The 24872-nt window shown below is 36.8% G+C and overlaps 2 protein-coding genes across 3 annotated transcripts in view; both read left to right on the top strand.

Moving 5' to 3' along the window:
• LOC110102368 overlaps window positions 1–1780 on the top strand; it is a 39504-nt gene extending 37724 nt beyond the window's left edge. The window contains exons 14-15 of the mRNA XM_020830693.2: window positions 118–247; window positions 1396–1780. Of these exons, the coding sequence (XP_020686352.1) occupies window positions 118–247; window positions 1396–1494 (229 nt within the window). The 3' untranslated portion in view covers window positions 1495–1780. The remainder of the gene's footprint in view (window positions 1–117; window positions 248–1395) is intronic.
• A 1084-nt stretch (window positions 1781–2864) lies between these two features.
• On the top strand, window positions 2865–24714 carry LOC110102343 (la-related protein 6B). 2 transcript variants are annotated; one of them, XM_020830655.2, is made up of 10 exons: window positions 2865–3462; window positions 6140–6221; window positions 8950–9044; window positions 9190–9261; window positions 9351–9430; window positions 9494–9590; window positions 23593–23640; window positions 23737–23805; window positions 23924–24064; window positions 24149–24714. In XM_020830655.2, the coding sequence occupies exons 1-10, from the start codon at window positions 2980–2982 to the stop codon at window positions 24455–24457; spliced, it is 1476 nt and encodes a 491-aa protein (XP_020686314.1). In that variant the 5' UTR covers window positions 2865–2979; the 3' UTR covers window positions 24458–24714. The 2 variants fall into 2 exon arrangements, with proteins under 2 accessions (XP_020686314.1, XP_020686315.1); XM_020830656.2 differs by having other exon boundaries at window positions 23927–24064.
• The last annotated feature ends 158 nt before the right edge of the window (window positions 24715–24872 follow it).

Genomic DNA, 24872 nt, shown 5'->3' on the forward strand with positions numbered 1-24872 from the left:
TGTTATAATTTGTATGCAGTCCCCATTGAACTGACTGATTGCAGAAGGTTGCAGCATTCGGCTGTGAACTTACTGATTGTTTTTAAACTTTCTATCTTGTACTGAATTGTTTTGCAGGGGCGTTGCTAAATATCTAAAGAACTTGTTTTATGAAGAATCTGTGCGTGGAAGAAAAACTGTTGCAGTGGACCGTCTTTTATTTGGTAAAACTCGCAAAGAAGCATCAAGAATGTTCTTCGAAACCCTGGTATGCCTCTGGTTATTTTTCCTCAACAAGTATTTGTTTGCATCAATCATAATTTGATGTCACACTTCTTAAAAGTGCTGCTGACAGGAAAAACAGAATAACTTAAATTGATTCAGACAAAAGTCTAATGGGCCGTTTAGGATCACTTTTTATTTTTTCTATTTCATTTTTTTTTTATTTTCATAATATATATATATATATATTTGATATTTTAAAATTATGTTTTTTTTTTAATTGAATATCTTTTTTTTAATTGAATATCGAAGAAGGTGATTTATGTGATGGTGGCGGTGATTGCCGGCGAGGTAGCGATGACAATGACTGCGATGGTGGCCGAGGAGTGGTGGGCCGGTTGTGGTAGTTCTTTTAAAATACTCAAAATATTTCAAAGTTGTTTTGAATATTTTTAAAAATAATTTGATTTCTACAAATAAAAAAATAAATTAAATATAAACGTGATCCTATACAGACCCTAAGCTTTCTTACTGATTTTTTTGTTGTCTTGATGAGTTTTATCCGCTCTGTAAAGCTTTGAAAATCCTTGACCTGCTTTTATCCCCTCTGTAAAGCTTTGAAAAATCCTTGACCTGCTTTTATCTTTTGGAATATATGCTTTTCCAATCTGAGGCTTTCTTCTATTACCAATAAATATTTGTATCAATTAGCTTATGGCAATATAACTTGTTAAAAATTATGACAACAAAAACAGAATATCATAGGCCATTTTAACGAAGTCTTAGCTTTCTTACCCATTTCTTCGTTATGGCTTTCATGAGTTCTATCCCTCCTGTAAAGCTTCAAAAAATCATTGACCTGCTTGATCTTTTGGAATATAAAGCTTCTCCAAACTGAGGTTTTCTCCTGTTATTTGCGATTTTTATTTTGATTTTCTAAGTGGAAAATCAACTCATAGTCAGTTCTTACTTAACTCCATAGAATGCTGGTTTACTAAGGTTTCATTTGGGACAGCTTTTTTATTGCTTCTTAAAGCAGCTTTTTAGCACAAACTTTTTTAATTTTTGTGCTGAAAAGCTGCTTTAAGAAGCAATAAGAAAGTCATCCCAAAACAAAACCTAAGTGATATAGTTTTGCTGTCTACAAATTCAATTCTTAAGGTTTTTAAATGCTGATTGCTTTGTTACTTACAGGTCCTAAAGGGCAGGGACTACATTCAAGTGGAGCAGGAGACTCCTTTTGCTTACATTAACATCAAACCTAGAATAAAGCTTCTGGAGTCTGAATTCTGATCTTTATCAACTAACAGAATCATATAAACCAGCCCAATCTTTTATTTCTCTGCAAAAATTACTCCTAATTTGTTAACTAGTACTGTAATCCTTCACAAAAAAAGACATATTTCTTCTCTTTTTCTCCCACTAATTAGGTAGGCAACGCTGAAACTAAGCATGTACAGCTTGTTTTTTATTTCCAATAATTTCATGATGTGTATATATGTTACAGTATCTGTTTGTAAATGTAAAACCTTCAAAGCATCTCTGCATTTCCTTATGATTGTTTGCTTTGTTCTTTGCCCTTAGAATTTTATTGGAAAACTTTCTTCTATGAAATTATAGTTTTTAAATGAGCTGTTGATAAATTTTGAAAGAATTGGTTACTCTTTTCTATGCTAAATATTGGCCGATCAAGCTACAATTAATCCAGTTGAAAGTCATACATGATTTTGTTAAAGGTGAGAAAGTTCTGAACAAAGGGAGAATCAATTTTGTTGGCTATCTTAGAGATGATACTAATAGGGTTCAGAAAGTTCAGTAAGTGGAGGAGGATCCTAAGGAACAATAATATAAAGAGCAATTGTGAGAAAATCAACTTTAGTAAGAACAGATTGTGAGCCTATTGCTTTAAAATTAATGACTTTTTATGAAAAAATAGGGGTTTATGAAGAATTGGAATGTGAGAGGGAGTCTAGGAGACTAACAAATATGCATCTTGAAGAGTTAGAAAGAAGAATTTTATAAAAATAATATAATTGGATCAGTTTAAGGTTTCATTTGAGACTGTTTGTTTGCGGCTTCTTAAAATATTTTTTCAGTACAAAAATTAAAATTTTTGTATTAAAAAGTTGCTTTAAGCAGTAGTAAAAAAATCGTCCCAAAGGAGCCTTAGATTGTTTCTATTTTTGTTGAAGAGGTTTTCATGAGAGATGATGATTTTGACTTAAGCAAAAGTTGGATGTTGGAAGGGGAAGCTCCAAACTCCAAAGAAAAAAAAAAAAAGAGGGGCGCCTTCAAATAATGATTAAAATCATAATCCAAGCATTAAGAACAATATTTTTTTATAAAATTTTTCTTTTTTATTTTACCAAGTAAAAATATATGACTGATGAATAGAATTTCTCTAATTTCATAAAGTTTGAAAAATTTTTACCTTAGTAAATTTTTTAATATTTATAAGAATAAAAAATGAATTATTAATTTTAATTAATAAATAATAAATTACAAAAGTGTGGCTAAAATTTATGATATTAGAGAGCTAATATCTCTTCCAATCAATCGAGGGATAATTTTTTGATCAAGCGAATGGCCTACCCTATTTCGAGCGACATTCGAACGGTGGTCGGCAATTGGTCCATTCGACTATAAATAGCCGTCGCCCCCCGAACCCCGATTTTCTGAGAATTTCCTCTCCACTATTCTCCGCCCTTGCGGGCTCGTTGCTCCAGAAAGTAGAAAGAAAATTCCCTGCTAATCTCTACTCTAAGAGCGATTCGAACGATGGCGCAGCTAGATGTTACGGAGAAACCCCTAGACATAATCGACGAAGACCTGATCCCGTTCTCCGCCACCTCCTCCTCCGGCGATCGATCACAGACGGAGATTGGAAGCTCCGGCGCAGATCTCTCCATTTCCCGAAGTAGCTCTTTCAGCCGTCTCAACGCCAGCGCTCCGGAGTTTGTTCCTCGAGCCCCATCACCGGCGCCTGTGGGCGGTCATCCACGGGTTGTTAAGATCCATCATCACCCGCCTCCGCCAGCTGTGATCCACGTCTTCCATCCGCCGCCCCCGCCTCCGCCCACGGTGAGCCCCCAATTCATCCCGCCGGGGCCGCCGATTGGGGTGTATGAGTACTACGGGGGCGCGATTGGAAGAGGAGGGTTTGGCGACCAAGAGTCTGTGCAGGCGCCGGCCGATTCTGATTCTACTCTCCCTGCCAGGGAAGGTTTGTCTGAAGATGTCGTGCAGAAGATCACGAAGCAGGTTAATTAGTTCTTGATTGGTTTTCGATAACTGGAACTTATTTCTCTGTTATTCTGTGCTTACAGTTTAGTGGACAAATTAGGAGACCTCGATGTGTTCAATTTGGCTCTTCAAATGCCATTTAGTGGGTTTAGTGGCCGGATTCTAAGTGGAAAATTCTTTTGATTATTTAGTTGGTGGTATTATAGTAGTAGAAAAAACTTTAGGGCACATAATTGGAGAAATATTTATTCTTTTAGTTTTCTTGTAGAATGTGCCTGAAACTCAATTTTGATCGAAATTACTCTCCATATTGTACTCTTAGACTTTTTTAAAATCCAATTGCAAACAAAATATGTTTGAACTAGTTTGAATTCAAACCTTTATTTGAAACTTCTCCCTTGACGCCTTTCACCGGGGAACTTTCGTTGCAAACTTCTCTTCTTCAACACACGTCGCGATCCCGTGATACCTTCGATAACGAGCTCCATTCATGTGCTTGTTCCATCAAAGCTTACCACTAAGGAGCTACCATCCTGAAATTCTCTCTTCAACACTAGTCATTGTGCTGTGATGCCTTTCTCAGCGCTCTACTCCGTCAGTCTTGGGATGCCTTCCTTAATGAGTTTTGTCCACGTATTAGTCCCTTCGAAGCCTGCCACCAGAGAGCTATTATCTCGCAGTGCCTTCCCCAGCAAATTCCATCCACGAGTTCGATTTCAAACAGGTTCAAACCTAGTTCAAATGTGGTTCAAAACAGGTTCAGATTTGAGGTTCAAACTGTGGTTCAAATTGGGGTTGAATTTGAACTTATTTGATCTAATTTCAAATAGCTTTTCATTGATCTGACGATAAATACAAGATGTAATCTCTTATTGGTGATGATTTTGTCTGAAATGAACTTTTGGACATATTACTCCAAAAAACAAACAGCGAAAATATTTCTCTAATTACAAGTACTATGAAGTATAAAAAGTCAATTTTTTGCAAGACTTTATCTGTTACTGCGGGACTACTTGTTTCATTATGTGTCTCAAAGTGCTTGGAACTCACTTTTGGAACCAATTCAAGTGTTTGTTTGGTAAAACATTGATGGGAGTTTATATGTTGGGAACTCATCTTCTCAAAGATGAGAAGTGAGTCCAATTGTCAGAGTTTTATAGTCACCTCCAATTTTTCTTTTGTTTATGATGATCGTGAAATATTATAAAGCTAATAAAATAATTAGTTAGGGACTATTTGATCTAATCAAGTATTAGTGTAAGGTGAGGATAACAAATTGAGCTAATTTATCATAGTTTGATTAATCAGGAAAACTAATTAAATTTAGTTGATAAGCATATGTTAAATTAAACTTTTAGGAGATTAATTAAGCCATTTATTCAATTAATTTAAAATTCTATTTAATGAAGAATAAAATGAGATGTTACACTCATATAAGTAAAGTTATTAGTTAATGATTGAAATAATAAATTGTGTAATTAGTCATAAAATGGTTATTTAATAGATTATTAAGCATTATTAGGGATTAATTAGGCCAATCAGTTACCAATTAGTTGAAGAAATTACTTGATCTAATTATGTATGTTTGAATTAGTAATAAGGATATCAAATTAGACCGACTAATTATTATAATCATTCATAAACTAATAATTAGGATAATAAATTGTTTTGATCAATGATACAATGTTGTAATTAATATATTAATTATTACAATCACACTTTTATTAGCTTTACTAATAACTATTTATTATTAAGGCAAATTTATTCTAATTTATTGTACCTTATTAATTAAATAATAAGTCGGCTTTACTAAATGATTAAGATATTAGACTGCCTTACTACTAAGGCAAATTAAGTACTAATTTAACCTAAGTTTTGTAAAATAATTGTAGCCCGAACAATATAGAAACTTAGCAAGAAACGGGTTCATGCAAAACAAACTCACCACTAAAACTTATGCCATTTAGGCTCACTTCTGGACCTTACCTCGAACTACTTCTAAACATGTATTTTGAGATAAACTTATTTTGAATGCTTACAATTATGATGTTTAAGATGCAGGTCTTTCCAATGTTTAGAGAAAGAATACTGTGCCCTTGGTGCCATTTTTGACCAATATGTGCTTCACCCTGTTGTAATTTCTAGTTTCCAGTGCTTTTATCAATTTTTTTTGTGAAATTGTAAATGATTAAGATAATTTTTATTCTTTGTTGTTTATATGAGTTTGTTAAATCTTTGGTTGCTATGCTTTTTCCTAGTAAAATTTGACAGCCAAATCTCCTGCTGTGTTTTGCTAATTTCCTTTCCCGATTACAACTCCTTGGTCCAAACCTTCTCTTATTCCAATTTCTATTGCAGAATGATTAAAGAGTAATAAATTTAGCCTTTTACAATATTTTTTAACTGTTGAATTGTTTTCTACGGCAATGATTGTTTAGACTGGTAATATTTTTGGTTTCTAATCATTCATTGTGTCAAACTGGCTGACTGATGTTGGGTTTTTAAAATGATTAGGAGCTAACCATTATTCCTAAGGATCCATAGATTTTGTTGCACTCTTAATTTCTCAATGGTCCATTTATGTTCTGTCCAATTGCGACCATTTAATTTGGTATATCTGATAGTTGAAAGGTATCTTAAATCTAGATTCATTTATTGTTGTTCCTTTCAAGAATGCTTTCATTAAAAATGGCAGGTGGAATACTACTTTAGTGATGCAAACCTGGCTACTACTGAACACTTGATGAGGTTCATCAGTAAAGATCCAGATGGATTTGGTGAGCTAACCAGTTTTTCTTATGCATTTATCTTTTTTGTTGATTGTATATTTTGTTATTTTAAATAATTTCTTGATTATAACATATTCCAGATGTAAATTCTTGATGCATTCTTTTAGAGGAACTAGATTATGGTCTCCTACTATTAAGCTTCTGTATCATTGCTGTCTTCCTCTGTCAAACAACTATAACGAAAGAATAGCCTGCTAGTTGAGCAATTTTTTCTCCACAGCAACTAGAAAAAAAGTATTGGCAGCAAAATTTTTTTCCCTGCCTGTTTTTGCGTTAAAATTTTTAAGTTATAGAACAGACAGGTATGAGGAGTTTGTTTTAATTATGATGGAGTTGAACCTCACAAGGGTGAATGTAGGTTTCAACGAAAGAAACTTGTCAGGACCCTTAAGTTTTCCAGCTTTCCGTAGGTCCTCAATCTCTGTTCCACTGAAAATTTTTTTCCAGTCCTGTTTTTGCTTTAAAATTTCCAAGTTATAGAACAGACATGTACGAGCACTCTGTTTTTAAAATGATAGAGTTAAACCTTACGAGGGTGAATGAAAGTTTTAACGAACGAACCTTGTCAGACCCTTCTGCCTCAGAAAAGTTTTCCAACTTATATATATATATATGAATTTCCATCTAAGGTCCTCAATATATGTTTTATTGAAAAAATTGTTGCATTAATGTTGAATTACTTAACCAAAAAAAATTGATGTATGAAATTGATTTTAAATTTTCTTATATGACTTGCTACATTTTAAAATTCATCTACAATGTCGTGCCATATGAAAAAATTATGATGAATCATCATGGCAATGAGCAAGCCCACATTGACCTTTTGCCTAATAAATGCATCTCTTCCAGATGTCGGGATTTTGGTGCACTTGTTAGCTCTAAATTTCTATGCTTATTTGAGTAGCACATACCATCAAACAGATTATTGTTGATTTAATGAGCCATCGCAATTTCACAATTTTAAATAGTTTATGCTTATACGTGCATGGCTTAATCTTTGAGACAAGCATATGACTACTAGCAGGATTAACTAGGTAGCACAACCTCAACGCAACTATGGCCTCACCCACAGTAACCATCTAAATGGCAGGATGGGAAAGAATCAAAGTCACATAGAGCATAGGGCACTGTCACCTTTGGATTAACCAACTCGAGCAAGGTGTCCATGACACCAAGGCCTGTTTTTGAAGTTGTCACATCGGCAACAATATAGTGAGATCCTAAGTCGACTGCCTAAGGAATAAGAATGCGTAAAACAATACCCGCAGCAAGGTGTGGAATGGTCTCATTTCATGAAGCACTCTTCGTGCCTTACGAAGGGTGTGGAGACTATCCATTAAACTTTGCCAAGAGTTAATACCACAAATGGAGGGATTAACATAGCAAGCAATTGTTAGAGAGTCATGATTGATCTCTAAAATATTATGAGCATCATGGAAATGGAAATGAAATGACTGCTATACACAAAAGTAGCCACCAATTAATAGAAGCAAAATGCACGATAAATCATATCCTGTAAATGATCTCTAACCTAGCTACATCAACCAACCCAATCATGCCACCTAAAATCAGATAATAAAATAAGACCAAGAATAAAATCAAAGGTTCAAGATAATGATGAGGATGAAGACCTCTACCGAGGCACATATAGCCATGTTGGGGTGAGAAGAAGCTCTATATAAGATGCCAAATCAAGAAATACATGAAAGAGTGTAGTTGGTTAAATGCTGCAAGAAGCAATTCTTTTAATAATGTTCAAAAGCTCTATTATAATTTGCAACATGACATATTTGATTAGTCTTTCGCAACCAACAAACCGAAGGCACTGGCACAAGATTGTCTTCCATCTTATATACATCTGTATACACAAGAGCCATCTCGCATGAAGCAACACATTTTGTTGAAAACTATGCATAGTGATAAGCATCACTGACAAGTGTTAGCCATCTCGCATAAAGCGATACATTTTTTGAAAACTATGCGTAGTCATAAGCATCACTGACAAGTGTTACATCACGTTACACGTATGATGTTGATAGAAAATTAGGATTTCACGTTGGAACACCAAGCTGCATATGCTCATGGTAACACCATAAGCATAGTTGTCATGACATGTATGTCCGATGCCTGGATTTCTGGAATAGTTTATATTAATATTATAATGTCCCATGATATAGTAACTCATTGTCACATGTTCCACCATCGTGGTTATCGTGTCTTTGTCTCCATTTGACTGACGGGGTAATGGCTTTTTCCTTGTCATGGTAGATCTTTATATTTGTACAGAACGTGTCTTTGCCGTTACATATTGAGGGTAGAGTTGGAAACGTACCACCAAGTTTGATGTATTTGAAGTTTTAATTTTTATTTATTGTTTGAGTTTATGTGCAAAACATATGCTGGAAATACAATGTATTTTCTGTCTAAACATTTGATGATTGGCATTTAACTCTAGATTATTTTCATAGATTTTTTCTTGAGTTTTACTTTTGGGTGTCAACTTAATAGAAGCCCTCTTTTTTTTTTTTTTTTTTTTAAGTCTAGGGTAGGGAAAACGGTGATTTTAAATGTGTGCTGTCCCAAGTAATCTGAATTGCTTGTTGTGGCAGTGCTTATCCCACCATGTAATTTTCCATCATCTATAAAATCAAACTGCGTTTGCTTTCAAAAATAGTAGAGCATCTAACTCACAATGGGTCATTAACGCTTTCTGCAGTGCCAATATCAGTTGTTGCTTCTTTTAAGAAGATTAAGGCATTGGTGCACAACAATTTTTTGCTTGCTAATGCTCTAAGGACATCTTCCAAACTTGTAAGCTTCTGATTCAGTCCTTTTTTGTAGAGGTGTTTTTCCTGTCGGTGTATTAACTAGTTCTATGTTTTTTTTTTTTTTTTTGACATTTCTTTGATGCTTGTACTTTTAATGTTTTCCTAATTGTGGGACACAATTTTTTCAGGTTATCAGTGACGACGGAAAGAAAGTTAGGCGCCTACAGCCCTTCACTGAAGCTGACGTTGAGGAATTGCAGGTAGCTAATTATTGTTTTTATAATTTATAATAAAACGTTCCATAAGAGAAACTCTTATTTCCTTTATTTTTTTATTTTTTTCTGTGTAGTCTCGTATTGTTGTGGCTGAAAACCTTCCTGAGGATCATTCTTATCAGAACCTTATGAAGATTTTCTCTGCTGCTGGAAGGTAATTTATTCTATTAATTCTTACAAAATCTGAGGTTTCTTAGGATTTCAAGCTCTTTTGTAGTGTGAAGACAATCCGTACCTGTTATCCTCAAACTCCAAATGGTACCACTGCACCAACCAATAGATCATCAAAGTTAGATATGCTTTTTTGCAATAAGGTACCTCTCTCTCTCTCTCTCTCTTGCATTTTCATGCCTTCTACGAAGCATCTATAAACAGTAATGAATGGGCATCAATACACATGGTAGTGTTGACCTCTAAACAATAACCAAAGGAATGAAAAGGAGAAGAAAGCAAAACAGAAATCCTATGGCACATTCCCATCGGATCCACGAAAGCCTCCGCGAATCCTGCCGATTCATCAGTTGTCTGCGTCGTTTCTCCGAAAAATCTGCGGAAATCCTGCCTAAATCCTGCGAACCGCTTCGATCGCCTCCCATTCGCGGCTATAAAACGAAGCCGATCACTCAGCCTCAACTCTCGTAGCTGCTTTCACTCCCGACACCAAACTCCTCCTCTTGCCCGAAGCCACTCCTTCCTCCACGCAACCGACGCCTCCTCAACCCCCATTCGATCTCCCAAGGTCGGAATCCCATCCTCAGCTCCGACTCCACACCGCCTGTAGCCTTACCCGACCCCGTCGACCTCCTGTCCGTGCCGACTCCACACACGAACAGACAGAAAGAGAGAGAGAGGAAGATCTGTCTACCTCCTCCCTTGCTAGCCGACTTTGCTCCTCCGGCGTCCCTTCCCTTTCGGATCGAAGGCTCCGACCTTTCGATCGGAACCAGCGACGGGAGTCTCGCTCGCTATGACGTTAACTTTCTTCCTTTCATGCGGCTTCTTCGGCTCCTTCACGGTAGTTCGACTTCGCTCCCTCCGACGGCCTTCCCTTCCTGTCTGATCGGAGCAAGCAAGAACAAGAGCTCGTTAACTGAGAAGGTAGCCATCTCCCTTACGCATGCTTCTCGGCCAAATCCCGCAAATTCGCCTAACGGAGGGATTTCGCCTAAACTCTACTTCGGTGTTCGTGGCGCACCGGAAAACCGCCTATACACGCCTTTATTGCGCGTGGTGGGATGGGACCCCGGTCCGACGCCTACGACGAGGCGAAAATCGCCTAAACTCTACTTCGGCGTTCGTGGTGCACCGGAAAACTGCCTATACACGCCTTTATTGCACGTGGTGGGAAGGGATCCCGGTGCGGCACCTACGACGAGGCGAGGTTACTCATAAGTACCCTCGAGCGGGGGGAAAGCAAACTGTGCATTTTTAAACCGCCACCATCGAAGCCCGCGAAGGTACGAACTCTCTAAACTCAGATTTTCGCGTCGTTGTTTGCATCCGACCGGAAAAACTCTTATGCATGCCTTTATTGCGCGTGGTAGGATGGGACGCCGGTCTGATGCTTACGACAAAGCGAGCGATCGCCTAAACTCTACTTCGGCATTCGTGGCGCACCGGAAAACTGCCTATACACGCCTTTATTGCGCGTGGTGTGATGGGACCCCGGTGCGACACCTATGATGAGGCGGGGTTACTCATAAGTACCCCCGAGCGGGGGGAAAGCAAATTGTGTCATTTAAAACAGGTACCGTCAAAGACCCCATACACGCCTTTATTGCGCGTGGTGGGAGGAACAAAAAAAATCACGGCCGCGGTGTCTTCGTCAGATGACACCTACCATACACGCCTTTATTGCGCGTGGTGGGAAAGGCCCAGTTTCTCGTAGTTTTTCCCTAAACGGGGGAGACGCCAGGAGGTTGCCGAAATTTCGGGTGAAATCGTACCTGGACCTTTAGAACTCAAAAGAACAAAGATGTGGACTCAAATGAACTGTGGACCTGTGGACCAGAACCAAAACTCAAAATGATTTCTAAAGGCCAAATTCAAATAAAATAAGAATCAAAATTGGAACCCAAATTTGAGTAATTTGAACATTCAATTGAACTCAAAGGACTGCATGGGACATAGCACTTTGAACTCAAATTGGATTTGGTTCGCACATCAAATATGATTCAAGCATTTGGACTCAAGCAAGAAACTTGAGTTGGACTTCAGAAGGATTTGAACACCGGGGCTTGATTTAGATCAAGCATAGTGGATGTGAATCCGGATTTGAACCATAATTAGATAATCAAATTTAATGAATGCATGATTACCTGAATATCAATCATTAAGTTTGATTATGCAGGCAGAGGTCAATGAATGAATGAAGGTCACTCATTAAAATCCCAAATATAAGTGAAATTTGGTTCACTCACAAGCAACAATGCATGTTGATTGAGATGGCAATACGAGAGACTAATAAAGAAAGATCTGCACCCCTACAAGCAAGTGCAATCATCAAACCACCTGAGATCATCAAACCACCTGAGATTGGTGAAAAGGTGGATTTGATGCAGGAGCAATGGTTCTTCTACAAACACTCCTAGGAGCTCGTAGTAGATACGACAATCTCCACCAAGTCAATGCACTATAGAAATGAACAGTTGTAAGGTGTACGACTCCTACTCATATATAACAACCAAAAGATCTGCAACACATTCGATCTTTCTACAAAGACAAATGTACGTGCCACATGCCGGCCACTGATGGGTAGATGCAGAAAGACTTCAGTAAATGCAGTATCCTGAAGTCAATTCCAGTATGTGAAGGAAAACATCTATCTACCTACATACAGCAGTGGCGGATGTACTACGTGAGCCAGATACTACAACAAAGTGCATAAAGAATACGACAGATACAAGCTCCCACGAGCTTCTACTGGCGCTCCACTCCGAATATTACATACAACCTAAGAATAAATGCCAAAGAACTACAATGGATGCGAGCATCTACAATAAAGCAGGAGATTTGTTAGTGCACTACAATCCATTTGCATGAAGCAACGAGTAGTGCACGACAGTCTACCTGTATGAAGCAGCGAACAACTCTATTTAAAAGCTGCTACGTCACGCCACCGGATCTGCAACCTCAGTACAAGCAGACAGAAGGCGTCTACAAATACTTTTAAAATACTCCCGCACGTGCACAATAGCTTGTATACACATAGGTACACTAAAGGGGGAAATATATTCTCAACCCGCAAGGGCCCCGACGAGCGTATTATTGGTACACACGTGACGTCTAGGGATGCTGCGCGGGTTGACAAGTGAATTCAGGTTCGAAACTGATCCTTCTATACGGGTCAATAGAAGTCGACAGGGTTCGAACCATTAAGCAAATATAAAGTCGTGGCGACCGATATATTTGTTTTAAAACATTCATATTAGGTCATCAAAGCCTACAACAATATGAATTCACTAATAAAGGCTCAAAGCCTACAAAACCCGATCCTCTGTCGACAGCCCGATAGAGTTGACAAGGTTCAATCCATAAAGAGAAATGACCCCACAACACCCCGATGATGGCCGTGTTGAATGCAAATCTCAACCGGAGGGGTCCATTCCAAATATTTTCAAATGTCTCCTAAAAGTCCACAAAATCCAAAACCCAAAACTCCACAAAATCCAAAAATCCCCAAAATCCAAAGCTCCGCAATAATTCGAAATTCCAAGATATTTAAAATAAAAATCTATCCATCCAAAAACTTAAAGCAAAATCCATCCACCCTCTGCAACAGTCTGCCGGGGTGGACAAATTCAAATAAACTCTAGCTCACAAAGAGCCAAATGCCTAGTCGAAAATATTACTAGGATCCATTCTCAAACAATCTCTTGCCAGTAAGGACGTGGTACGTGTCCTCTAACCGGCAGTTTCGCCGCCAAATGGAACTGCAGGTAAACGGTTATGACCCGGGGCCCTCTGAACCTAGTGGTTTTGCCGCCAAATGGCACCACAGATAGCGGTTATGGCCAGAGCCAATACGCTCCTTAATGGCATTAAATCCTTGAGATATGAATCAATAGGATATGATCGATAGGGCAAAGCCCTCTGTTAGCTAAGGTGGATTTAAATTTGTCCCCTTAGACAAACATTCACCCCCGGTCTACAAGGTCCCCTTGGACGAAGCAACCCATGGCTGCCGACAAGGATCCTTCTGTCAGGTTGGGTCGACTACCTCCTCTGACTAAGTAGACCAGGGACCATGATGGCCCGGGACGACGGAACCATGTGATCTTGATCGGGCCCATCATCTATTCCCCCACCATCCGCTTTAAGTGTAGGATGGTGAAATTTCTACTTTAAATATCAAATCCTTCCCAAACTCTTCAAATTCCAACCTAAACCCATTGCTGCTACTACATGCCTGGTACTACGTATCTATGGATACAACGTATCTGATTGACGACTAGCCTTAATCGAAAGTTCTCTCTCGTGATCGGGAGGGGTAATTAACTATAGGGGCTTGCGCCTATAGGAAACCAGAACTCAGATCATAAAGTCCTCACAAAATGAGGGCGAAATCTCTGGGTAGTGTCTTATCTACAAACCCATCTGCCTTCCAAAATTTACCTCGGAACTTATCCGTTAAAACTCCCCTCGCCGAATAAGAAAAAGCGAGTGGAGGCCGAGGCCGAATTTTCGGAGCCCACAGGTAGGTATGTTTATTTAATCTTAATTAAATCTACCATGTTGTAAATTCAATGTGAATGTCATTTTATTTCACAATTAAGTACTTTTATAAATTGAGCATTTGTATAATGTTGCTCTAAACAAATCAATTTTATCTACCTAACGATTTGTTAAAACTATTATTCTTGATTAGTCAGCAAATTTTGAGTTGCTTTAAGTGAATATGAGGTACATTAACTCCTAACAAGGTATGATTGATGCCTACTTTATCAATGGCGTAGAATGGCGCGCGCCATAGCGCACGGTGTGGCGCGACACACCTATGGCTCCAACTGCATGGCGCTATGTTTAAGTTGAAGTTGGCGCGCGCTAAGTGCGTCATGTGTGCGCAATGGCGCATAGCGAACGCAATTTAAATTTTAGGTTAAATAATTTTGAAATATTTATATATTTTAATTTCTAAATAATATAATAATAAATTTTATATTATTAGTTATTTATTTATTTACTAAACCTAAAGGCCTCACGCCCCTAAGAGTCATGCCCGATCCCTCAACAGTCGAAGCCGTGAGCAATTTTGGACGCCCGATTCCCCCGCACGGGATTTTGCTCCCTTCACACCTAATTCCACCACACAAGATTTTGTCCCCTTTACACTCGATTATGCACAGGAACTCGTTCGTCCGGGTATTCCTTCGTCCTTCCTTCCGCTGCTCCTTGTTCGTACGAGTACCTCAAACAAACCTAGATCTTTAGTCCTATTACAACAAGTAGTAATTTTATGGTTTTCAATGATTACCTACACACTTTGTAATGAAGATGCTTTAGTCCCTTTACAACAAACCTTAACTTCTAGATTGGTACTTTAATGAAAATAAGAACCTTAATATCGGGATCCTTTTTGGTCATCATCTAGTTAAGGCGTAATACTATTCAAGAAAATAAGATGTTGTCACTTGGTTCTGAGTCATATCCATGCATCTTAATCTTGTTTTATTTAAGCCATCCAATTTTTTTTTCAAAATGTTAATAGATTTTATTTTACATACTATTCACCCTGCAAAACTTTTAGCTTCCTCTTAATCATTATCTCTCAATAGTTTTTACCTTTTTTCACACCATAAAATTTAATTTTCTTACAACGTTTTGAACTTCTTCACTCTACTAAATCTTGTTCTTGAATACTACCCAAACATTTCTCCAATCAATTGATATCTTTTAAGTTTTCAAATTTTCATTAAAAAAAGTTGATCCAATTGCTCCAATTTGTCCCATTACTATTAAAACCTTAATTATCTCAAGTAAACCTTATAGTTTGCGCCATGTTCAAAATGGCATGTGTTGCGTCGTGCGCTATGTGCCTTGGCTTCAAAGGGACCTAGGACCTTTGTGCCATGGTGTGACATTCGCCATTAACAAATATGGATTGATACTACACCTGTTGCAATTTGTTTTTTCATCTCATTAGGAGCCAATGAGAATGTATCTAGGGCAACCCATCTCCCTTTTTTGAAAGAAAGAATTCCTCAGCCTTCAGTTTTGCTTGGCATGCATAAGTTTATTTGCTGATCCTATACTAGATACTATTTGATGTAGTGAGATGCTTATTTTCAGTCCACAGTCTTGAGTCATTTCTTACCTCAGTTTAGTCATATTTTGTTTATCATTTTGTATCTTATATATGTTTTAGGATTTAGTCATTTGTTTTTGCCAATAGTTATATTGTCATTTTATGTTGGTTGCCTTTATTTTTCATTTTGTCAGTTGGCTAGGGGTAAATAATTATTTATCATTTTGAATATGCTTGACATTTTGTTATTGTTATTATGGTTAGAATATTCATGAATTTATGGCTACTAATATGCATGTTAGGCTTTGGAATCGAGATGGTTGAATAGTAGAAATAAAGATATTACTTTTTCCTGGTTTTTTTTTTAATCTTTCCCAGCCAATCATCTCTATGACTCTATTTGGCTGAATCTCTTCCTCTCCAAGCTGAAGGCCTCTTGGGATTCACTACTAGGTTCTTGCTCTTTCTTCAAGCCATCTTTCTCAATTTGAGGCAGACATTCATCTCTTCTCTCTCCGTATCAGGTTCTTCCGTTCTTAATAAATCAATGGATTGAGGGGTCTTTACAAACTCAACTTCTATTTCCCTTTCATCAGTAAATGGCATTCGAACCAAAGTTTTTGAATTCAAGAAGTTGGTAATGAAGAAACTTAATGGATGTATGCCAAGGTCACGACATCACCTTCTTGAAACTCTCCTGTAACCCCATAGCCATGAGATATCCTTTCTTTTTGTCGTGCATGATAATAGATGAACCCCTCTACAAATCTCCTACGTTACCTGCCAATCTCTCTCTCTCTCTCTCTCTCTCTCTCTCTCTCTCTTCATTCAACAAAGATGAAATCCTCTATCAATCTCCTACGTTACATGCCACTCTCACAATCTCTGCTTTCTCTCTCTTCATCATTCAACTAACAAAAAAAAAAAAAAAAACTATCCTTTCTAATTGAAAATCAACTCCATGTAATCCTCCTTAAGTTCCTCCTAAATTTGATAGCTAAGGAACTCCTAACAAATTCCCAAATTGTCCCTTCTTTTAGCTATAAACAATTTTAAATCTTATGAAAAAACCAACTAAAGTCAAAATCTAACCCCTCATCTTCTTCCACTACATTCGGTTATCCATTTGGCTACCCCCCGCCAAGCACAGTTATTTTCCTTAGAAAATGCACATCATCATCCTTTCATTTGATACTTTTTCTTCTTATGCACAAAATCAGGACCAGTAATCTAAAGAAAAGAAGAGGATTTTAATTGGTATATCAAAAAATTTGCTAATTTATTAATATGCCTCCATTTTTTTGAAAAGTAGTATAACACTTTAATTTTCTAATTCTTATTATTAGACCATTTTGTAACATACTATAGTTATATTTGAGCTAATTCGCTATAGTTTTTATCCTTTTTTAAAATGATTTGTTATTTTTTAATTTCTACTTTCCTTATCTTTTGCATGCAAAAACTTTTAGGCCTTTTCTTCTCATATCGACAGATGACTCATCATCATAGGTCGCCCACAAACTAGTCTTTAAAAGACAATTGTTTTGACATCAAATATTGTTATAATTAGTCATTATATTTTTTTTCTTTTTTTTTTTTAAATTTCATAGAACAAACATTTACATTTAGCAACAATAATTTTCAATGCAAATAATTATAATATGTTCTTTTATCATATGTTGTACATGACGTTATGATACATCTATCATAATGCTCGGTCCATTTATATGAGTGCAAATAAATCGAGGCAAGAAGAGGCAACCACAATTTTCATAACATCACCTCTAGTTTAAGAAAATATGCTACACATTTTTTGCCTATTTTCTCAATATAAAATTATTACATAATGAATAAAATGGAAAATTTTCACTTCAAATAGAACATAACCTTTCTTATAAAATTTAAGAGAATATTCTTTTTAAAGTTTTTGGAACATTTGCTTTAAATTAACCCCAATTAACGGAGTGCTATATTCATAAGACTTGATAAAATAATATGGTTTATATATGTAATATTTAAGAATTGGGTGTTGTGATAGTAAAGATAAATGTGGTGATGGTATACTAGTTAAATTCAAAGAAACCCTTAATGACTCATTCAAATTTTTTTTAGATCTTTCCCAAATCCTAATATGGCTACTGAAATTCAAATCAATTAAATTAATTTAATATAAACCATTTAATGATCCACTTATATGACCCAACTAAGCGGACCTGATTAAGCCAACCCAAGATAACCGTGAACCAAATGAATTAAGAAGGGAAACAGTAAGTTCTTCAATTATAGTAATTTGGCACATAGCATGTGAAGATCTCCAGGCTTCTACTTATATTTTCAAAGTTGATGTTGTTGGTTTTAAGGATCTATTATGAAAAAATTCTATTGATATTATTGTTAATGGTGTTGTTCTTCCCTTTCATCTATCTCCTTGGAAGGTGATCCCTTTGTCTACCTTCAAAAATTTCACATTTGTCTCAATATTGCCAAGAAGCTTGCTCCTTCGCCTGTGAGGTTGTGAGACATAAGCGCACTAAAATATTGCACGCCAATTGGTTTTTACATGTAGCAAAGCATACACGGTACTTATAATTTTGATCATTTTGAAGAAGAAATTTGGACACATATGAACAAAGAGCTAAACGAGCAAATTAATAAAATATCTCAAGATAATGTAGGAGTAGATGATTTTAACAAGATGGAGGTTGATGTTTTTTATCTAGGCTTATCAAAGGGCTATAAATATTCCTCTGATATAACTATCAACATCTTATATTGTTTTTGCACTAACTTTTATCTTCAATTGAGATGGTTAGTGATGGCTTTTTCAAGAAAATGGACTTTTCAAAGACATTACCAGGACGCCAAAAATATTTAATATATTTTTCTATTGCATATTAGACACCGCCTAAATAGTTGGAATGAGGCTAATGATGATGCTGATTTTTTTTGTGCTTATAAGAAAATGCCAGAGCAATTGTTGATATTGTTTTGAGATAATCACCATGAATGTTTCGTATATACATGCTTAATATGACATGGTTCATCAAAAGGCTGAGCGACAATGATGATATCCATATATGTTAGAGTTATATGTTCTGATCCCGTATTAGTTGCCAAAAGAATTTGTTCTCTATTTCAACCACCAAGTTGTATGTTTTATTCTATTGCAAAAGAATTTAAGTTCTTGTCATGCTTTGAAATGTTAAACTTCCATTGGATAGCAAATTTGTAGGCAGACTTGGTTGTACCTTGATAGGAAATACTTGATTTCAAGTAGTTCCTAACCAAAACTGAAGCCGAACAAGGAGAAAAACTGCTGTCTCGAACAGTGGACAGCAACTATGCGCAGGAAAAACAGTGAATATTGCGAGAATATTGGGAGACAACGCAAGCAAAGACTTGTATTTTTACTTTGAAATGTTAAACTTCCATCGGATAGCAAATTTGTAGGCAGACTTGGTTGTTGTACCTCCATAGTCATTATACCCAATGAAGCTGTTTGTGGTCTCTCTCTATCTAAAAATGATGTGCATTAGTATTCCTATCTGTAAACAACTTCAAGAAGCCTATTGTTCTTTTTGTGAGTTCCACATTATTTGAAATGAAATCAAGGTATGACCCATCAAAGTTCTCCCACTCTTCTCATTCGAGCTGTTTTCTTTAACAAAGGTTCTTATCTATGCAATGCACATGCTCCTTCACGTGATTTTTAGCTGGGAATTACTTATTGGAGTTGAGAGATCATTTATCTCTTGGAGGGTAGGTTCTATTGGCATTCTCTGGAGCACAATTTTACAACTTCGCCAATATAGGAATTATCAACTAAGTAAAGCTGTGAAACAAGGTGGTGATTTGTATGCCTTCTACTTACTCCTCATGCCATGCGGGCAAGATGTAATTGCTTGGCATTATGCGCAAAATCAAGCAATATAGCTAATTCTTATAGAAGTAATCTGGGATTTGAGGTTGGTGGTCTTTGATTATGTCTTGGTTTATTTAGGACTTGTCATTTTACATGAAGTACCTTTAAAAACTCCATGTGAGTGCTTTTAATTTTTTTTTCTTATCCCACTATTAGAAGAGATTAGGTACCAATGCAAAAATATTGGACTTTTAAGTTGAGTTAATACCAGTCCTGCTTACAGACTGAGGAGTTGTTACCTTATCTAGGCACTCTGAGCCTCCTTTGCTTCCTACAAGTTTTCTTCAGTGGATTCCTTGCATCTCTTCAATCAACAATACTAACTCGTTTGATTGGTCACTCTCCTGCTAATGATTCTTTGAGCGCACACGATGAATTGCAGGAATTGGCTTGTGATCTGCCTGATATGTTCGATACCTTTCACTCTCCAAAGGGGAGTTAATGTCATCCCTAGAAGTTGGTGTAGATCAACCATCAACATATATTTCTCACAACCTGGATATTATATTGGTACAGTAGACTCAATGATCACTGACTTGCCAGATAGATGGGTTTTGATAGTTCAATGACATTCTATTTTATCATACATGCTCTAATGATAATCTCCTCTAAGTAACTTCATAAGGAAAATAATTTCTAAATTTTTGGATGAATGAAAGGTGGGCCCCAAGTGGATTGCTTTCTTTCTTTACTCGTCCTACTATTGCTCTGCACACCCACTCTCTTCCCCTTTGTCCTTTTCCTCACTTCTTTCCAATGAAGCGCCAAATCTTGGCCTTTCACTGCTTTTTCATGGCATTACCCTCATTACATTACCGTGCTCAAAACACTAATAAGAATTCAAGAAAATGAATAATGTATTCACTGCCTGATGTTGGTTGTGTGTGCGTTTTGCGGATATCTGCATTGTCATTGGTTAAATCCCTCAAGAAGAATGGGTTCGTGTTTATATAGGTTTTATAAGGCTTATTGAATTCTTCAGATAAACGTATACATCTCTCTCGACACTTGATTATCCCTTTATGGTTTTTTTGTACTCATGTTTTTTTTTATTTAGGTTAGTTGGTGGAGGAATTAAATTGTGTAAGATAAGATAAAAAATAAGAAGTTTTATTATATAATTTGGTTTAGTTTTAAAAGCTTAAAAATTTGGGAAAGATATAGAGGGGCCCGTAGGGAGTCTAAGAAAGCAATATGTGATGCAAAGAATTTAATTTTTAGTGATTTATATAATATATTAGATATAAAAAAATGATCAAAATTATCTCTCAACTCGTTATAAAGAACCAAAATGTTCTCTAACTATATTAAATGACTGTTTTGGTCTCGCAAGTCCTTAAAAGGGAACCAAAATAGTCCCGCGTCATGTTGTGACTATTTTGGTTTCTCTTGAAAGAGTTTAAGGACCAAAATGGACTATTTTGATCTTTCTTAAAAATTCAATAGACAATTTTGATTATTTTCTTTATTAGATACTGAGGAGGATGAAAGATGTATAAATTAGCCAAAAAAAGAGATAAGAAAATTAAGAATTTAGTTTAAGTGAAGTGCATTTAGGATGAAAATCAAAAGTATTTTTCTTAGAATATGATATTCAATATAGGTGGATGAGATATTTTGATAAATTTTTTAATGAGACTATGAGAATATAATTTACTTTAGTGACCTTAACACCCTAAATGAAAATATGAATTTTTTTTTATCATTGTATTAGTAAAATTGAAGTTGGAGAAGTTCTAAAGAAAATGAAGAATGGAAAAGTTGTAGGACCTGATAATATTTAATCTAAGCGTAGAAATGCTTAGGATATCAAAGAATTTATTGGCTTACTAAATTCTTTAATATTATTTTGAAGATTAAAAAGATGCCATATGAGTGGAGAAGAGTGATGATTCTTATTTTTAAAAATAAAGGTGATGCACAAAATTGTGCAAATTATAGAGGAATTGTGTCATACATTAAAATTATGGGAGAGATTAATTAAGCATAGTTATAAAAATCAGTTTGGATTCATGCTGAGTAGGTCTACTATATAAGTTATACAATTGTTGAGAGGTTTGATGGAGAAGTACAGAGAGAGTAAGGATGATCTACATATGATATTTTATTGATTTAGAGGAAGCGTATGATAAAGTTTGACAAATTTTTTTTTGTTTTTCAGTTGGATTAGATCAAGGATTAGCTTTAATCCTATATCTTTTTCCCTTAGTCATGGATGTTCTTACTAGACATTTGCTAGAGGATGTACCTTGGTATATGCTTTTTGCTAATGATATTCTTTTTGTTGATAAGACTATTGAAGGAGTTGATAAAAAGCTTAGATTATGGAGGTCAATCATAGAGTCTAAAGGTTTTCGTTTGAGTAGATCTAAAAATGAATACATGAAGTGCGAATTTTATAAAATTAGATCTATGTGGGCTCCGAAAATTCGGCCTCGGCCTCCACTCGCTTTTCTTTTATCCGGCGAGGTAGTTTTAACTGAATAAGTTCTGAGGTAAATTTTGGAAGGCAGATGGGTTTGTAAATAAGACTAGATTTCGCCCTCATTTTGTGAGGACTTTATGATCTGAGTTCTGGTTTCCTATAGGCGCAAGCCCCTATAGTTAATTACCCCTCTCGATCACGAGAGAGAACTTTCGATTAAGGCTAGTCGTCGATCAGATACGTAGAGATACGTGGTATCTGGCATACAGTAGCAGCATATGGTTTAGGATACTGGTAGAAATTGGATTTGGAAATTGGATTTTGATTTAGGGTATTTAAAATAGAAATTTCACCACCTAGCACTTAAAGCGGATGGTGGGGGAATGGATGATGGACCCGATCAAGATCCCATGGTTCCGTCATCCCGGGCCATCGTGGTCCCTGTCTCTCTCTCTCTCTCTCTCTCTCTCTCTCTCTCTCTCTCTCTCTCTCTCTCTCTCTCGGAGGTCGGACGGGCGCGGCAAAGAGGGTGGAGTTACGGGAGGAGAAGAGGTCGTGGAAGCTGGCCGAAGAGGAGGGGTTCGGTCGTGTGGAATTCGCGAACGAGAGAAGAGCAGGGAGAAGAGCCGTGTGGGAAGAGACGATCGTGGCTTGTGGTCGGGATCGGAGAGGAGATCGGGATTCTCGTATGTGGAGTAGCGACGAGAGTAGAGGGAGGAGTTACGGGAGGGAGCAGCCGAAGAGGAGGGGTTCGGTTTCGTTTTAAAGGCACGAATGGGGCTCGATCGAGGAAAGGATCGCAGATTTTGCGCAAGATTTCCGGAACGGCACCGACTGCACACCGATTCAGCGAGATTTCTGGGATGCCATCGACAGATACGAGGTTTCCGGGATTTTTGGCGGGATTCGCGTGTTAGCATCGATGCATCTGACGAGTATAAGGTTTGTACGTGGGATTTTTGGCTTCTTCTCTCTTTTGCTATTTCGGGTTTCATCCGGAGGTCAACAATCTAATGGTGGGATTGTGATATTGGGTGATCAAATTATTAAAAAGAGTGCACGTTTTGAATATTTTGGGACTATTGTTTAAAGCAACGGTGAAATAGATGAAAATATTATTAGTAGAATTCAAGTTGGATAGTTGAAGTAGAGGAATGCATCGGGTCTATTGTGTGATAGAAAAGTACCCCCCCTCAAATTTAAGAAAAAATTTATAAGATGGTAGTGATACTTTCAATGCTTTATGGTGTAGAATGTTGGTCGTTAAAAGAAAAATGTGAAATTAAGTTAAGTATTGTAGAGATGAAGATGCTCAGCTGGATGAGTGGTTGCATACTTAGAAATATGATATGAAATGAGTATATATGTGAAAAAGTTGAATTAGCTCCAATGGTAGATGAGATTAGAGAGAGCCGCCTTAGATGGCTTGGTCATGTAAAATATTGGCCTTTCAATGATCTTGTTAGGAAAGTAGATGTATTAGATCCAGCCTATATTAAGAAATGTAGAGATAGACCTAAAAAGACTTGGTTATGACGTTTTAAAAATATTTTTTTTAATTAAATTTAAATGAGAATTTAATTTGTAATAGGACACAATAGAGAAAAAAGATTCATATAGCCAACCCTACATAGTGGGATAAAGACTTGTTGTTGTTGTAGATTATGACAATTAAAATCATACTCTAGATTACTTAATTACTTATTTTCACTTTCTAACATGCAGCTGCATGCATTTGTGGAGTATGAAACGGTCGAGGATGCTGAGCGAGCTGTAAGTCTAGAACTGATATTCATTTATATTAATTTGTTATCTCTTCTGTCCTTGCTTCTTATACTTAAATTTGATTGAATTTCTACACAACTACAGGTTGCTGAGGTTAATAAAGAGAGGAACTGGAGAAGTGGCCTAAGGCTTCGTTTATTAAATAAATGCATGGTATTTACATGCTTCTAGCTTTATCTTACGTACATTGACATCTCTATATATTCATGTTTGAATTAGCAATTTTCTCTAGTATCCCTATCAAAAAATGATTCTTAAGCTGAATAAATAGCAGGCAAAACATAGTTCTGGACGTGGAAGAAAAGCAGGAAATGATGGCGAAGGAGCTGGAGAAGAGGAAGAGGTTTATTCAAATTCAACCAACCAAGTAGACGATCCTTCCCAACAAGCTGAATCAGCATTCGAAACTCTGGTAAGGAGCTCTTAATGAGTTGAGTTTATATGGACCACTTTGGACATTTGCACTATTATTAATTGCATGAGTTGAGTTCTACAGGGAGGAGAAGAAGGGGCTAATGAGAGGGAAGGCGGCGGAAGGAGAGGCAAGGCGCGAGGCAAAGGCAGAGGTCGTGGACGTGTGCAATATCATAACATCAATAATCATCACCGTGGTGGTGGTGGTGGTCATGGCCATGGCCATGCCATTGGCACGCCGCCGGCAAATAATCCAGTTCATAACGAACAATCTGCTGCCGTCAAACAACCACCTGTACCTCGAATGCCGGATGGCACAAGAGGATTCACAATGGGCCGGGGTAAGCCTAGCTTTGTCGCTTCATCTTCTTCCACCGTCACAGCTGGTTAATTTCTGGTGTGGTTGGTCACAGGGCATGTAGTGTTGTTCTATCGTTGAACTCGTTGGGACATTAGGGTTTGTGTTTGTGTTCATAACCGTCTCATCTAGAATTAATGACCCTTCTTTTTTTTGGGGGTGGGCTTGTCGTCTCATGCTAAGGAAGTGGATTGGATGATATTAACTACTTAATATGGAATATTTGTGATGCTTGTTTTGTTTTCGTTATGTGATAAAAAGAAAATAAAGCTTTCGTATATTAATATCGACTTCAGAAGTCTCATTTTTTACTTTTTTTTTTTTGATTTTGAAAAACTAAGTCATCAAGCAATGGTTCAAGACCGGTTTCTCCTTTTAGTTAGTTATGATAAAATAGGTCTTTCAGTAAAATTAATTATCAAATTAGTATAAAAATAATAATTCATAT

The sequence above is a fragment of the Dendrobium catenatum genome, unplaced genomic scaffold, assembly GCF_001605985.2.
Source record: "Dendrobium catenatum unplaced genomic scaffold, ASM160598v2 fragScaff_scaffold_733, whole genome shotgun sequence".
Classification (NCBI taxonomy): Eukaryota; Viridiplantae; Streptophyta; class Magnoliopsida; order Asparagales; family Orchidaceae; genus Dendrobium; species Dendrobium catenatum.